At 43.2% G+C, this 14,601-nt stretch overlaps 1 protein-coding gene across 1 annotated transcript in view; it reads left to right on the forward strand.

Moving 5' to 3' along the window:
- The window catches only part of LOC110497824 (transcription factor IIIB 90 kDa subunit-like), a 56,123-nt gene that overhangs the window by 717 nt on the left and 40,805 nt on the right, over positions 1–14,601 (forward strand). The window contains 6 exon segments of the mRNA XM_036954785.1: positions 638–836; positions 6,612–6,799; positions 7,445–7,525; positions 9,065–9,238; positions 11,713–11,744; positions 14,416–14,488. Coding sequence (XP_036810680.1) covers positions 6,637–6,799; positions 7,445–7,525; positions 9,065–9,238; positions 11,713–11,744; positions 14,416–14,488 — 523 coding nt within the window. The 5' untranslated portion in view covers positions 638–836; positions 6,612–6,636.

Genomic DNA, 14,601 nt, shown 5'->3' on the forward strand with positions numbered 1-14,601 from the left:
AAACTAAAGCGAACATTAACTATCAAGCTAGCTAGTACCTATTCCATTTATGTGGCGTCGTCAAAGATGGAATCTTTGCTATCGTCAGTTTATTCCAAGATCAGCATGCAGCTGTAGTGCTTCAAAGTCCCTGTGATAAGGTTAGCGATAAACTGAAGTCTAAACTGAACAGAACTACACTCTCTTCTACCATTGTCTTAAATATATTTAATGGTCTCGCTGCAAAAGCTATATTGTCGCTAGTGAACTTTTAATTATTTTTATTTTTTATTTAACCTTTATTTAACCAGGTAGCAAAGATTATAGCAAACACCACAGAAACGGAATTGGTGCTCGCTAGCTTTACAAATTCAGCTATTGTTGGGAGCCAGCCAATGTGAAACAAACTATATTAAAATTACAAAAGGTTGCAGCATATGTTGTGTAAATGTGTGTGTGCAGCCAGCCAGCCAGCCAGCCAGCCAGCCAAGTAGAAGAATGGCAGAAAAAAGTAAAAAGACGGACATCAGAGTATTTTTCAGTACACTAAAACGCAAAGTAAGAACTCTAGTAGCCTAATATCTCAAAGACTAGTTGATAAAATGTTCAGAAGAAATAAGTGAAATGCTAATGGAATGTTTCACAATGATGTCATTAGGCAGAGCAGGCAACAGATGAAACACAGAGCTGGGGACAGACAGCAGAGCTGGGGACAGACAGCAGAGCTGGGGACAGACAGCAGAGCTGGGGACAGACAGCAGAGCTGGGGACAGACTAGCAGAGCTGGGGACAGACTGGCAGAGCTGGGGACAGACTGGCAGAGCTGGGGACAGACTGGCAGAGACAGGGAGTCTCAGGTAAGTTTGTTGAGTCTTTGTTTGGCAACATTATGAAAGGTTCTCAATTTTTTTTACTTGTAAAATAGGGACATAATTGGAAAATGCCATGGATACCCCCACTCTCAACTTAAATGGACACAACAATCAATGGTATTGCTGTTGTGATTAATTGTGTAGTTTTGGGTACCGGTAGTTAGGAGTACGGCAAACACCTTATTTCTTTTCTAGGAGACAGACTGTGAGGCAGTGAGGGTGGTGAAAGGGAACGAGCCAAGGAGAGAAACTTCAGAGGACAGTGGCACAGCCACGGCAGGACCAGGTGTCAACCTTGTTGCCAGCTGCACCAGTATAGGGGACAGTGGCACAGCATTGTCCAGTTACCTCAGTGATAATTTATAGAACTGCAAACTCTTGCCAACAGTGTTGACGTTTCAAGAGAGATGGTTTGGCGATTTCCCCTGGCTACATTATAATCCATCATTAAAAGGAGTGTTGTGTTTTCACTGTAGCCAAGGGTTTTCAAGCCAGCCATCTTTTGGCCAAAGAGCAGATGCTGCCTTCATTAGTGCAGGATTTAGGAACTGGAGAAAAGCCATTGAAAAATTCACAGCACATCAAAACTGCCAAACCCACCGCCACTTTGTAACTGTAACAGCACACCAGCTAAATCCAATCAGTGTCCAGTTATCCAGCGCGTGGGGTAAACAGCAGGAAGACGCAAGGCGTTGCTTGATGAAAATTGTTAGTTCGGTGCTGCATGTAGTAAGACAGGGACAAGTCTTTAGAGGCCACACAGATGACAGTGGGAATTTATACCAGCTTTTGAAACTTAGGGCAGAAGAGGATGACCCCATTTTACTGAAGTGGTTAACAGAGCGTACCACAATGTACACAGGCCCCAAAGCACAGAATAAAATTCTGAACATCATGGCCAATACAGTCATTCGAGGCATTGCAGCTGAGATCAGGTCTCTTCCGATTGTACAATTTTCATTAATTGTTGATGGTACTCAAGATGTCTCTGGTGCTGAACAGGAGAGTGTCTGTCTGCGTTATGTTGACCATGACCTTGTCCCTGTGGCAACTGATGTGTTGTTGAGGCTCAATTTGCCCATGTCTGGCTTACGTGGGCAGAGTTACGATGATGCCTCAAACATGGCAGGAAAATATACAGGTGCACAGGCAATTGTGAGGAGGCAGCAGCCATTAACCCCACAGGCTGGCTGCTCAGCCTCCCCACTGATCCGGAATTTCCTTTCCTGGGTCCATTAGTTAGGTGCCCTCTATGGCCAGCCTCTGCTGTTCTTGGAGAGCTTGAATGTCTAAACATTTCACTGCAGAAGAAAACTCAGACTGTCTCTGGTATGCAGGCTGCAGTCGAGTGTGTGCGGTCATCTCTTAGGGGCACGAGAAATGACGAAAGCTACCTTGCACTGTATGAGAAAGCAACAACATTGATTGACTATTGAATCCATTGAGACACACTCAAGACGATTTGCTGGCAAACCAGTGGATCACTATAGGGCAGAATTTTTTTTCAGTGTTGGATGGTGTGGAGATTCAGTTTGGTGACCGTTTTGACCAGGACAGTCTAAACGTCCTGCAAAAGTTGGAAAGAGCGCTTCTCACGGGGGAGTTGGATGAGTCTCTAGATCAGTACCCAGAACTGAACATAGATTCTCTTTCAGTGCAGATCCCTCTCTTTCACAACAAATATCCCTGTAGCAGCAGGCGAGAGGCAGCAGAGGTCCTCAGGAGGCTTCCAGTGGAGGTGCAGGGGTTGTTTGACCAAGTTGAGGTGCTGATCAGAATTTTGTTTGTGGTGCCAGTGTCTTCATGTGAGGCTGAGAGGAGTTTCAGTGCCCTCCGCAGGTTAAAGACTTGGCTACGGGCCAGCATGGGCCAAGAGAGACTGAACGGCGTAGTTGTCTGTAATGTACATAAAGACAGGCTGGACAGTCTCGAGGGAAAATATCTGCCAGCAATTTGTTGGATCCATTGAAACCTGCAAACTTATGTTCTGTTCTTTTGTTCAGTAGTGTGTATAGCAGTGGTTCTCAACCTTTTTTGGGTACTGGAACCACTGCATATTTTGAGACAAGGCAGGCAAGGTTTTGAGCGGTCCTCAGGGACCTCCACCCCCACTATATTATATGTAAACTTACTGGAAACCTTGTGGTACTGAATACATTCATTACATATTTTTTTATTTCACGGACCCCTTGCAATTAGTCCATGGACCCCTGTTTGAGAACCCCTGGTGTAATTGATATTTCTTCTTTTGTTTAGTAGTTTTCAGTTTTTAGTACATGACAGTACACTTACAAATGATTTATTTCATGTTAGTTTATTTAAAATTGCAAACTTTGTGCGACATACTTGTCCATAGCAGCTGTTTGAAGAGCTGAGACACTGACTGAAGGATATTTTGGTTGATTTATTTGGGTTATTTATTGAAGTAGTCACTTTGCTTTTAGAACTGTACTTATTTTAATATTTGTGTTATTGTAAAGATATATTGTAGTAGACTCAGGCCAGTGGCACATATTTAATGACTATATAAATGTATCAGAAAAAGTCAATTCAATACGGAGACCAATTTTGTGATGGTTCTCAATGGAGATTCTTTTAGATGTGATCACACCATGTTCATTGTATTTATGAAAACTACACCCATACAGTGTACAGTACCTGGCCTTTCTGGGTATTGCTGGTTGTAAGTAGAAATACCTGCATACATACTGGACTGATAAGGAGCACTGCTAAACTATTATTATTAGTAGTATTATAATGATTTAAACATTTGAACAAGTTGGGACAACCCTTCAATTAACTACTGTACCTATCAATTATCCAGTTGTAGGAATTATGGTTCCCCAATATACATTTAACATATTACAACGTATCCTGTACATGACCATCTGATCATTTATCACTCCAGTGTTAATCTGCAAAATTGTAATTATTCGCCTACCTCCTCGTGCCTTTTGCACACAATGTACAGTGCCTTGCGAAAGTATTCGGCCCCCTTGAACTTTGCGACCTTTTGCCACATTTCAGGCTTCAAACATAAAGATATAAAACTGTATTTTTTTGTGAAGAATCAACAACAAGTGGGACACAATCATGAAGTGGAACGACATTTATTGGATATTTCAAACTTTTTTAACAAATCAAAAACTGAAAAATTGGGTGTGCAAAATTATTCAGCCCCTTTACTTTCAGTGCAGCAAACTCTCTCCAGAAGTTCAGTGAGGATCTCTGAATGATCCAATGTTGACCTAAATGACTAATGATGATAAATACAATCCACCTGTGTGTAATCAAGTCTCCGTATAAATGCACCTGCACTGTGATAGTCTCAGAGGTCCGTTAAAAGCGCAGAGAGCATCATGAAGAACAAGGAACACACCAGGCAGGTCCGAGATACTGTTGTGAAGAAGTTTAAAGCCGGATTTGGATACAAAAAGATTTCCCAAGCTTTAAACATCCCAAGGAGCACTGTGCAAGCGATAATATTGAAATGGAAGGAGTATCAGACCACTGCAAATCTACCAAGACCTGGCCGTCCCTCTAAACTTTCAGCTCATACAAGGAGAAGACTGATCAGAGATGCAGCCAAGAGGCCCATGATCACTCTGGATGAACTGCAGAGATCTACAGCTGAGTTGGGAGACTCTGTCCATAGGACAACAATCAGTCGTATATTGCACAAATCTGGCCTTTATGGAAGAGTGGCAAGAAGAAAGCCATTTCTTAAAGATATCCATAAAAAGTGTTGTTTAAGGTTTGCCACAAGCCACCTGGGAGACACACCAAACATGTGGAAGAAGGTGCTCTGGTCAGATGAAACCAAAATTGAACTTTTTGGCAACAATGCAAAACGTTATGTTTGGCGTAAAAGCAACACAGCTCATGACCCTGAACACACCATCCCCACTGTCAAACATGGTGGTGGCAGCATCATGGTTTGGGCCTGCTTTTCTTCAGCAGGGACAGGGAAGATGGTTAAAATTGATGGGAAGATGGATGGAGCCAAATACAGGACTATTCTGGAAGAAAACCTGATGGAGTCTGCAAAAGACCTGAGACTGGGACGGAGATTTGTCTTCCAACAAGACAATGATCCAAAACATAAAGCAAAATCTACAATGGAATGGTTCAAAAATAAACATATCCAGGTGTTAGAATGGCCAAGTCAAAGTCCAGACCTGAATCCAATCGAGAATCTGTGGAAAGAACTGAAAACTTCTGTTCACAAATGCTCTCCATCCAACCTCACTGAGCTCGAGCTGTTTTGCAAGGAGGAATGGGAAAAAATGTCAGTCTCTCGATGTGCAAAACTGATAGAGACATACCCCAAGCGACTTACAGTTGTAATCGCAGCAAAAGGTGGCGCTACAAAGTATTAACTTAAGGGGGCTGAATAATTTTGCACGCCCAATTTTTCAGTTTTTGATTTGTTAAAAAAGTTTGAAATATCCAATAAATGTCGTTCCACTTCATGATTGTGTCCCACTTGTTGTTGATTCTTCACAAAAAAATAAAGTTTTATATCTTTATGTTTGAAGCCTGAAATGTGGCAAAAGGTCGCAAAGTTCAAGGGGGCCGAATACTTTCGCAAGGCACTGTATATAGACTCTCTTTGTTTTTCTTTTTTTTTCTACCGTGTTATTGACTTGTTAATTGTTTACTCCATGTGTAACTCTGTGTTGTCTGTTCACACTGCTATGCTTTATCTTGGCCAGGTCGCAATTGTAAATGAGAACTTGTTCTCAACTAGCCTACCTGGTTAAATAAAGGTGAAATAAAAAATAAAAAAGGCTATGTGTTACAGCACTACTTTTGGTGTCCCTCTAAGGAATTGCTCTTGAGACAATTTCATGTAATTGACCCCTCCAAGGTTAATATCAGAATTTCACCCCTGGTTATGGCATGACAGTAAATAATGTGCGGTTTAGAACCCAAATAACAGTACATTTGGGTGAGATACATTCTTCAAGATACTATAAAATATTTAAATAGATATAGAAGGCTTGGGAATGCTCATAAGAAGCTGATTCGCTGGCTTGGAATTCTGCTCGGGAAACTTGCTTGTCACCACCTACTAGATCACATCGCGGTCAGCATCGCCTCTCTATTGCTATTGGATTTGGCTGGTGCGTATTCATTATCCAGTATTTTCTCAAAAATTCATCACCACACTATGGAAACCATGGTAATCTATTAGCTTACACAGGCAAGCTAACTTACTTAATGGAGTCTAGCAACCTTGCTGCCAGACAAGTTCCAACCCTCACTGCAGATGAAGGGTTGTGTGTTTATACAGCAGCTAGCTGCCTCATTAGACATGCTGAACAATCATTGACGGCAATGCCAAGATCATTGATGTTGGACCACTACCAGTGCATCCTACAGAAATGTCTAAATGTACAATTAGCTAGCTATATTACCACACCAGGCTTTGCCACGTAGCACGGTTGTAGTGGTGGAATTATCCCCCAAGCCCTGATCCAGGGTCAGGTTACAGAGCATTTAAGAAAGTGTTCACTTCTCCGGCATCTTTTTATTGTAATAGTCAATTGTTATTACTTCCAAACTCACTCATAGACATCATGTCATGCAGTTTGAGTGTAGGACACTGTTGTGGTAGTAGTTTATGCCTGCTTGACCACAACCTTTTGGCTGGAAGAGTACAATACATTTTTATGTATCTAATAAATGCAACATTTCATATGTCTACAGCATTTCTCATTCACAAAAATGTGACATGTCTCTTCTCTTTTCTCTAAGCTGTGCTGTGTGACCAGATCTCACCATGAGTTCCAGAGTGTGTAAGAACTGTGGGGGCACGGACATCGATGTGGACCAGGCCAGAGGTGATGCAGTGTGCATGGGCTGTGGCTCTGTCCTGGAGGACAACGTCATTGTGACAGGAGGGGGAGGCTCCTCGGCTGTGGGACAGTTCGTAGCTGGAGACGGTGGGTGCAACTGGACTGTCAAGACATTAAATAATGACATGCCATAATAAAATGAATCATAATATTCTGAGGTTGGTTATAAGTTGTATAAGAAACTCATATATCCCATTTTTCATGAAGTTTTTCATGACATAATGAAGTTAGTCAATTGCATTGCAAAATGACATTTTAGCAGGGTGCATGACATTCCCCACCTTCTCCCAGACCCTTGCCCAGACCTTGTAATCTGCAGTCCCAAACGTAACCCAGTGATGTGGCCTGGCCCATAGCCCCTGGATAGCCTCTCAGCTGATTGTTCAGAGGGGACAGTCACTTGTTAACTGGCTTTCTGGTGGGGTTGGATTTTTCTGGCACATCTGTTTGAAGTTCTCCTGAATCCCCACTAGAGTGCAGTGTTGTATTAACTTTAGTTTGAGATGAGCTCACTGTCTTTGACCAATTTGTTGTCATGTGGTGTTGTCACACTGAAAAAAGTTTGTTGACCACACTCAAATCTACTTTTGTCTCCAATAATATAATACTGTATTAACATTTATATTATCATTTTTGTAATTGAACTATAGCAGATGTTGATGAATGCCTGTTTTGTAAATGTTATTATTACACTCTTGGGGTGTCATGTCTCTTATTCTCCTGTATCTATAGCCTCTGGAAGGAACCCAACTTTTGGAGAAGGGTTCTATAAAGGTGTTGGAAGGGAGTCCCGGGCCCAGTCCCTGCAGAACGGTGAGTCAACATTAAGGGTCAGCACTTGCATTCCTAAAGCATGGGTGTGCATGCATCATGAGGACTAATTGCACTTACAACAGGCCTAATAACAAGTAAATATAGGTGTGCTAGGAGATTAACCTTTTTTTTTAATGTCTTTCAATGTCTTGGGGAAAAAAGCATTTTGCCTCATGCTAGACAGACTAAACTGATACCATCTGCTTTACATGGGCCTCTGCCCCTCTGTAAGTGGCTTCCTTATCAGCACTTTATTTCAAAAGCACTTATAAAGTGGTTTTGCCTTCACCAACAAACTTGGTAGGGACAACCCATTTCCTTTATGTCCAATAGGAGGTAAACAGGGTGTGTCTACAGCAAATCTTGGTTGGCAAAGGCAAACATCCATTGCGTGCTGGAATGCCTCAGGAAAGGGCTGATGATGTAATTTCCTTTGTCTTGTAAGACACATTCAATCAGTCTGTGCTCCCTGGTTTGATGATTTCCTATCATGTTTGTTTAGTCATGTCTATTTGGAACTTAATTTTTTTTGGCTGAGTAAAAGTATTGTACTCAGTTATCTCCCAGTCACCTGTAGTCATCTGATGTGTCTCCTGCTGATGATCAATGCTATTAAGTGCTGATGATGAGAGAGAGAGAACGAGCGAGACGTGGATACAGCTGTGTGTGAGTGTGAAAGGTCTGTCATGCTGTGTGGATTGTCTGTGAGAACAAGAGTGGTGCTGTGATGGAACGCTCTCCTCCATAAACATCCACAGTGTCTCTGCTCTTTCTCACCCACCAACACTCTGATTAATGACTGGAATCATCCCTCCCCACCGGCACGGCTCCCCGTCACCCGTCCCCCGCCCCAACTCATCACGTCTCCTCACAATGACTAACAGGTTGCTTTTCCTATTGCTGGAGAACATCCCATATGTCCTGCGGTTGACCCATATGGCCTCAATATATCTCCAGTGTGGGAGCTTTCCAACTTCTCCCTGGCAGGGTGGTTAGATTTTATCCAGCTGTCACAGTAAATGTACCAGATGGTAATGCTGGTTGGGGTTCGGAAGAAGTTTAAACAAGGCCTGTATAGAAATCAGGGTCTTTAGTTTTTCAGACAACTTGATGAGATGAGGGGAATGTGGAGGGAGTGGTATGAGTAATGCTGGTGGTGTGCGGATGCCCTGTAATCTCAAGACATTTGTTCAGCAAAGCAGGGGGAATATTTTAGCGCAGTAAGATTTTGCATTACTTCAGCAGCAGCAGTAGTTTCCCACACACATCTCTCAAGTACTTGTGTGTATTGACTGGGATATCTGCTTGTGTATAATATAAGTGTTTGCATGCAAAATTCATCAGGCGAACAGAGGACACATGGATCTGGAAACACCTGAACCTCTGTTACAGTAATTACATGCCCTGTCAGTTGTGTGTATATTTGTCAGTCTACTCTGTTTATTGTGCACCTGAGGGTGCGTCTGAGTGTAGGTGTGTACGAATACGACATGCATGTGTGGGCTATGTAATGACATGCCTGTGTTTGTGTGTCTCCAGGGAGACGTCAGATCAACACGCTGGGCCATCAGCTGCAGCTGAACCAGCACTGCCTGGACACGGCCTTTAACTTCTACAAGATGGCCGTGTGTTAACACCTGACAAGGGGCCGACGGGTGGCCCACGCGGTGGCTGCATGCCTCTACCTTGTCTGCAGGACAGAGGGGACACCTCGTGTCCTTTCACCCTGCAGAGGGGGGAGTAACAGAGGAAGGAGATGAGTGAAGTGAAAGGGGAATGGAAAATGTTTATACTACAATAACAACTTTTTATATTTGTAACGTTAGCTGTAGCATCAATCTCCAGGAGTTGTAGTAGTTTTGGGCATGAATTGTGTTAATGCCCTGGTTGTGTTGTGCTCAATGCTAGGGCTGCACAATATATCGGTGAGCATATCGGACTCGGCCAATATTAGCTAAAAGTGCCAACATTGGCCCGATGTCTAGTTTAACGCTGATGTGCAAAACCGACGTCAACGCTGACGTTCATGCCTACATAACGTAAGTAGATGACGTAATGACGCCACAAATACAGCGCAACACAGAACAAAAGCAGAAAAATACTAAGGGCACACTTCCAACAACTAAACGAGTTCAAGTCGAGCAGTCATATATATATATATATATATGAGTAAGAATTTCAGCGAGACAACTGAAAGGTGAAATCCATTAAAGCAAAGATAATGGAATTCATTGCCCTTGACAATCAACCGTTCTCTGTCGTGGATGATGTTGGCTTTCGCCTACTGGTCAAGCCCCGGTACTCACTATTTTTCAGATATTGCCCTACCGGAATTGCACAGTATTGTTGAAACTCACATCCATGAGCATCACGACTGACATTTGGACCAGCGATGTCAGCCCCATGAGCATGCGGAGTCGTGACAGCACAGTGGGTCGACGAGGATTTCGTACAGAGGAAAGTCGTATTGCATGTTTAAGAATGTGCTGGTTCTCATACCGCTGCTGCCATTTCAATGGCATTTGAGAACATGTTTTGAAACATGAACACACTTCTAGCTCCATTTGAACAACTGACTCGAGAAATAAGCCAGTCGACTGCAGCAGACGTGATACCCTCTGTCATGGCATTGAAAGGCCTGCTCAACAAAACTGCCGACACAGACCGTGGGGTTAAAACTTACAAAAGTACTCAAGGCTGTGAACAAGCGATTCGGTGGCATTCTCTCTGAGCCTCTTTACGGTGTCGCCCCCATGCTCGATGCTAGGCACAAGGACCGCTACTTGGATGCAGACAAACAGGTTTTAGGTGGAATGTTACAGACAGAGCTGGACAAGATGGAAACGGACACAGTGACAGTGCGCACAGAAGAAGAGGCCACAGACAGACAGAGCTGAACCTTCACTGCTTGACATGTATGATGAAATCCTGGTTGAGAATGAAACGACTGAACAAATGAACAACGGAACAACACAGCAAGTAAGTGAAATAAGTAGGTTTTGATTATGTTTCTCTGGTAATGGGGACATACGTAAATGCCAACAAAATAACTTTTTCTGTGTGTGTAACCTTTATTTAACTAGGCAAGTCAGTAAAGAACAAATTCTTATTTACAATGACGGCCTACTTTGGCCAAACCCGGACAAAGTTTTGCCAATATTGCGCCGCTCTATGTGACTCCCAATCCCGGCCGGATGTGATACAGCCTGTATTCGAACCAGGGAGTGTAGTGACACCTCTTGTACTGAGATGCAGTGCCTTAGACCGCTGTGAACAATTTAACTGTACTAGAATGCTAGAGCAAATCCTTCCCTATTTACATTGTTGACGTGTGTTTGTTTCAGTGTTTGTTGTTTACATTGTTAACGTGTGTGTGTGTGTTTCAGTGTTTGTTGGAGATGGAGTATTTGATAAAGTAAAAATAGCTCTACTTCCTTTTCCACAGCTGGGGAACAGTCTAGTACTGTCACAGAGGACTGACATGATAAATTGAGAATGAGGACACGAGGCAAATCTTGTTCAGTGTGTCTAACAGCTGAAATAGCATGTAGCTCAGCGGAGGGACGTCTTGATATTTGTGATGGAGGCTCAGGGGACCATCAATTAATACATTTAGTGGGATCGTTCCCACAGGTGCTGTTGTTGGTAAAGGTTTAGGCTATGGTCACATCCATGATCTTGATGAATGACAGCCAAGTTTTCACATCATAATGAAACCGTCACGTTTCACAGGCAGGGCTTGGAAGTAAGCTCCCTCCCTCCTTCCCCATACTACTGAAATGGCATTGCTTTAAGTGACTGTTATTATCTCTGAGGAACTTGTTATTATTATGATGACCGATTTTGAGGGAGTCGTCCGTAATCTCATCTCCAGACTGTGTGGGATTATTTTTTCCCATTTCAGTGTTGACCATAACCCCATTGTGAGGCTTTTTAAAAAGGGTTGTCTCAAAATCTACTTTGGCTGCCGTTGGATGGGTGCACCTGTCGCCACAGAAACTGATGCAGGGGGTGTGTTGGTCGCAGGAGACGGGTGTCTCTAGAAGCTAATGGGGGTGAGTGCTGGGGGGAGTTCAGAGGTCACGGGGTGGTTGATTCCCCCAGAAGCTGTCGCTAAATATATTTACCAAGGTGACACTTCTTACTATCTTGTGGTTTTATTGACTTATAAGCCATCCCATTCACAGACATGCTGCTTGACCTCAGCGACCTCCTGCAGGTGAGTATCCAATGAGTAGGCCTACACTAATTTTCTATATACAGTGGGGCACAAAAGTATTTAGTCAGCAATTGTGCAAGTTCTCCAACTTAAAAAGATGAGAGAGGCCTGTAATTTTCATCATATGTACACTTCAACTATGACAGACAAAATGAGAAAAAAAAATCCAGAAAATCACATTGTAGGATTTTTAATGAATTTATTTGCAAATGATGGTGGAAAATAAGTATTTGGTCACCTACAAACAAGCAAGATTTCTGGCTCTCACAGACCTGTAACTTCTTCTTTAAGAGGCTCCTCTGTCCTCCACTCGTTACCTGTATTAATGGCACCTGTTTGAACTTGTTATCAGTATAAAAGACACCTGTCCACAACCTCAAACAGTCACACTCCAAACTCCACTATGGCCAAGACCAAAGAGCTGTCAAAGAACACCAGAAACAAAATTGTAGACCTGCACCAGGCTGGGAAGACTGAATCTGCAATAGGTAAGCAGCTTGGTTTGAAGAAATCAACTGTGGGAGCAATTATTAGGAAATGGAAGACATACAAGACCACTGATAATCTCCCTCGATCTGGGGCGCCATGCAAGATCTCACCCCGTGGGGTCAAAATGATCACAAGAACGGTGCGCAAAAATCCCAGAACCACACGGGCGGACCTAGTGAATGACCTGCAGAGAGCTGAGACCAAAGTAACAAAGCCTACCATCAGTAACACACTACACCGCCAGGGACTCAAATCCTGCAGTGCCAGACGTGTCCCCCTGCTTAAGCCAGTACATGTCCAGGCCCGTCTGAAGTTTGCTAGAGAGCATTTGGATGATCCAGAAGAAGATTGGGAGAATGTCATATGGTCAGATGAAACCGAAATATAACTTTTTGGTAAAAACTCAACTCGTTGTGTTTGGAGGACAAAGAATGCTGAGTTGCATCCAAAGAACACCATACCTACTGTGAAGCATGGGGGTGGAAATATCATGCTTCGGGGCTGTTTTTCTGCAAAGGGACCAGGACGACTGATCCGTGTAAAGGAAAGAATGAATGGGGCCATGTATCGTGAGATTTTGAGTGAAAACCTCCATCAGCAAGGGCATTGAAGATGAAACGTGGCTGGGTCTTTCAGCATGACAATGATCCCAAACACACTGCCCGGGCAACAAAGGAGTGGCTTCGTAAGAAGCATTTCAAGGTCCTGGAGTGGCCTAGCCAGTCTCCAGATCTCAACCCCATAGAAAATCTTTGGAGGGAGTTGAAAGTCTGTGTTGCCCAGCAACAGCCCCAAAACATCACTGCTCTAGAGGAGATCTGCATGGAGGAATGGGCCAAAATACCAGCAACAGTGTGTGAAAACCTTGTGAAGACTTACAGAAAACGTTTGACCTCTGTCATTGCCAACAAAGGGTATATAACAAAGTATTGAGAAACTTTTGTTATTGACCAAATACTTATTTTCCACCATAATTTGCAAATAAATTCATTAAAATCCTATGCGATTTCCCTTATTTTGTCTGTCATAATTGATTACAGGCCTCTCATCTTTTTAAGTGGGAGAACTTGCACAATTGGTGGCTGACTAAATACTTTTTTGCCCCACTATACTTTTTTCAACACTGTGATCGAGATTTTGCACTTTGACATTTATCCCTAATTTCTAGAAATTAAAGCGTTTCTGAATATGATTGAACAGTCGCATGAATATGATTGAACATCAAAGTTGTTTCCTTATTTTTGTTGTAAAATTATACATGATCCCATGCCCACATTGACCATGAGTAGTACATCCAACAAGATGGATGTTGGCCCGTGCAGTATGTTGTGCTTTGTAATTAAAGCCAGGGACTGTATAAATATAGGTCCATTTTTATGCATATAAGTCAGTGTTAAGGTGGAGGGACATTTCTCAGAGACACTGCTGGTCAGTTTTATTTTTATGCTCCCAGCTGTCCTTGAAGAGCTGACCCACCCCTCTGGTATTTGAAGGGTAGGAGTGGAATGGGGGTGCCTGTCCAGTCTATGGTCAGTGTGCTATGTGTAGATATTCCACAAATCCCCCATTTGTGGAGCCTCATCCAGGCCAGTGCAGTAGTCCCCCCCCTCCCATGGGAATGCATGGTGATCTACATCCCCATCATCCGAGGCGTGTGCTCTCTAATCCCCGGGGACACTATGAAATGGACAGGATCCCGGTGGAGGCTGCCCCAGGCTCTGTCTGGATTGACATGTGACACCTCCACTGTTGGTTGCTATGGTGCTTGGCTAACAATGTATTTGTTGTGTGTACAAATGTTTAATCGGGACCCGTCTCCTAAAATAGATCAGACTGTGGCTGCCATAGACCCAAGAGTGAAAGCTTGTCTGTGTCTGGTAGAGACCCAAACCCCCTAAGGTCTGGAGCGTTAGCCTGGGGGAATGAGACGGAGCTGGGCTAGAAACTAGAGCTTTAGTCATCCCCTGGTCTGGAAAATCACTGGGCTTTCTAGATAGTATGCCAGCTAAGCATTAAGTTACACTTACTATACCAGATTTGATCACACGCTACTCATGTTATGTAACTCCGGATCATGTATCCTTACGAGGACATTGTGGACTTGACAGGGTGGGTTTCAGTGACAGTTGCACTACCTTCATGTATTTCTGGTCTTAATCTCTTCCCTGTCTTTCCCCCACAGGTAAATGTTTACATCCTGGGTAGAACCTTTCTGGTGCTGGCCAGAGAGCTCTGCATCAACGCCCCCGCCATAGGTACCCATCATCTGCCTCCCATACTCTCTTTGTTCTTATTGTAAACAAAGAACTATACAGTTGAATGAGTGTTTTCGGACAAATGCTGTTGGTTGAAGTGTTGTCTTTTTTTG

Source organism: Oncorhynchus mykiss, chromosome 19 (genome assembly GCF_013265735.2).
Source record: "Oncorhynchus mykiss isolate Arlee chromosome 19, USDA_OmykA_1.1, whole genome shotgun sequence".
In the NCBI taxonomy this organism is placed as follows: Eukaryota; Metazoa; Chordata; class Actinopteri; order Salmoniformes; family Salmonidae; genus Oncorhynchus; species Oncorhynchus mykiss.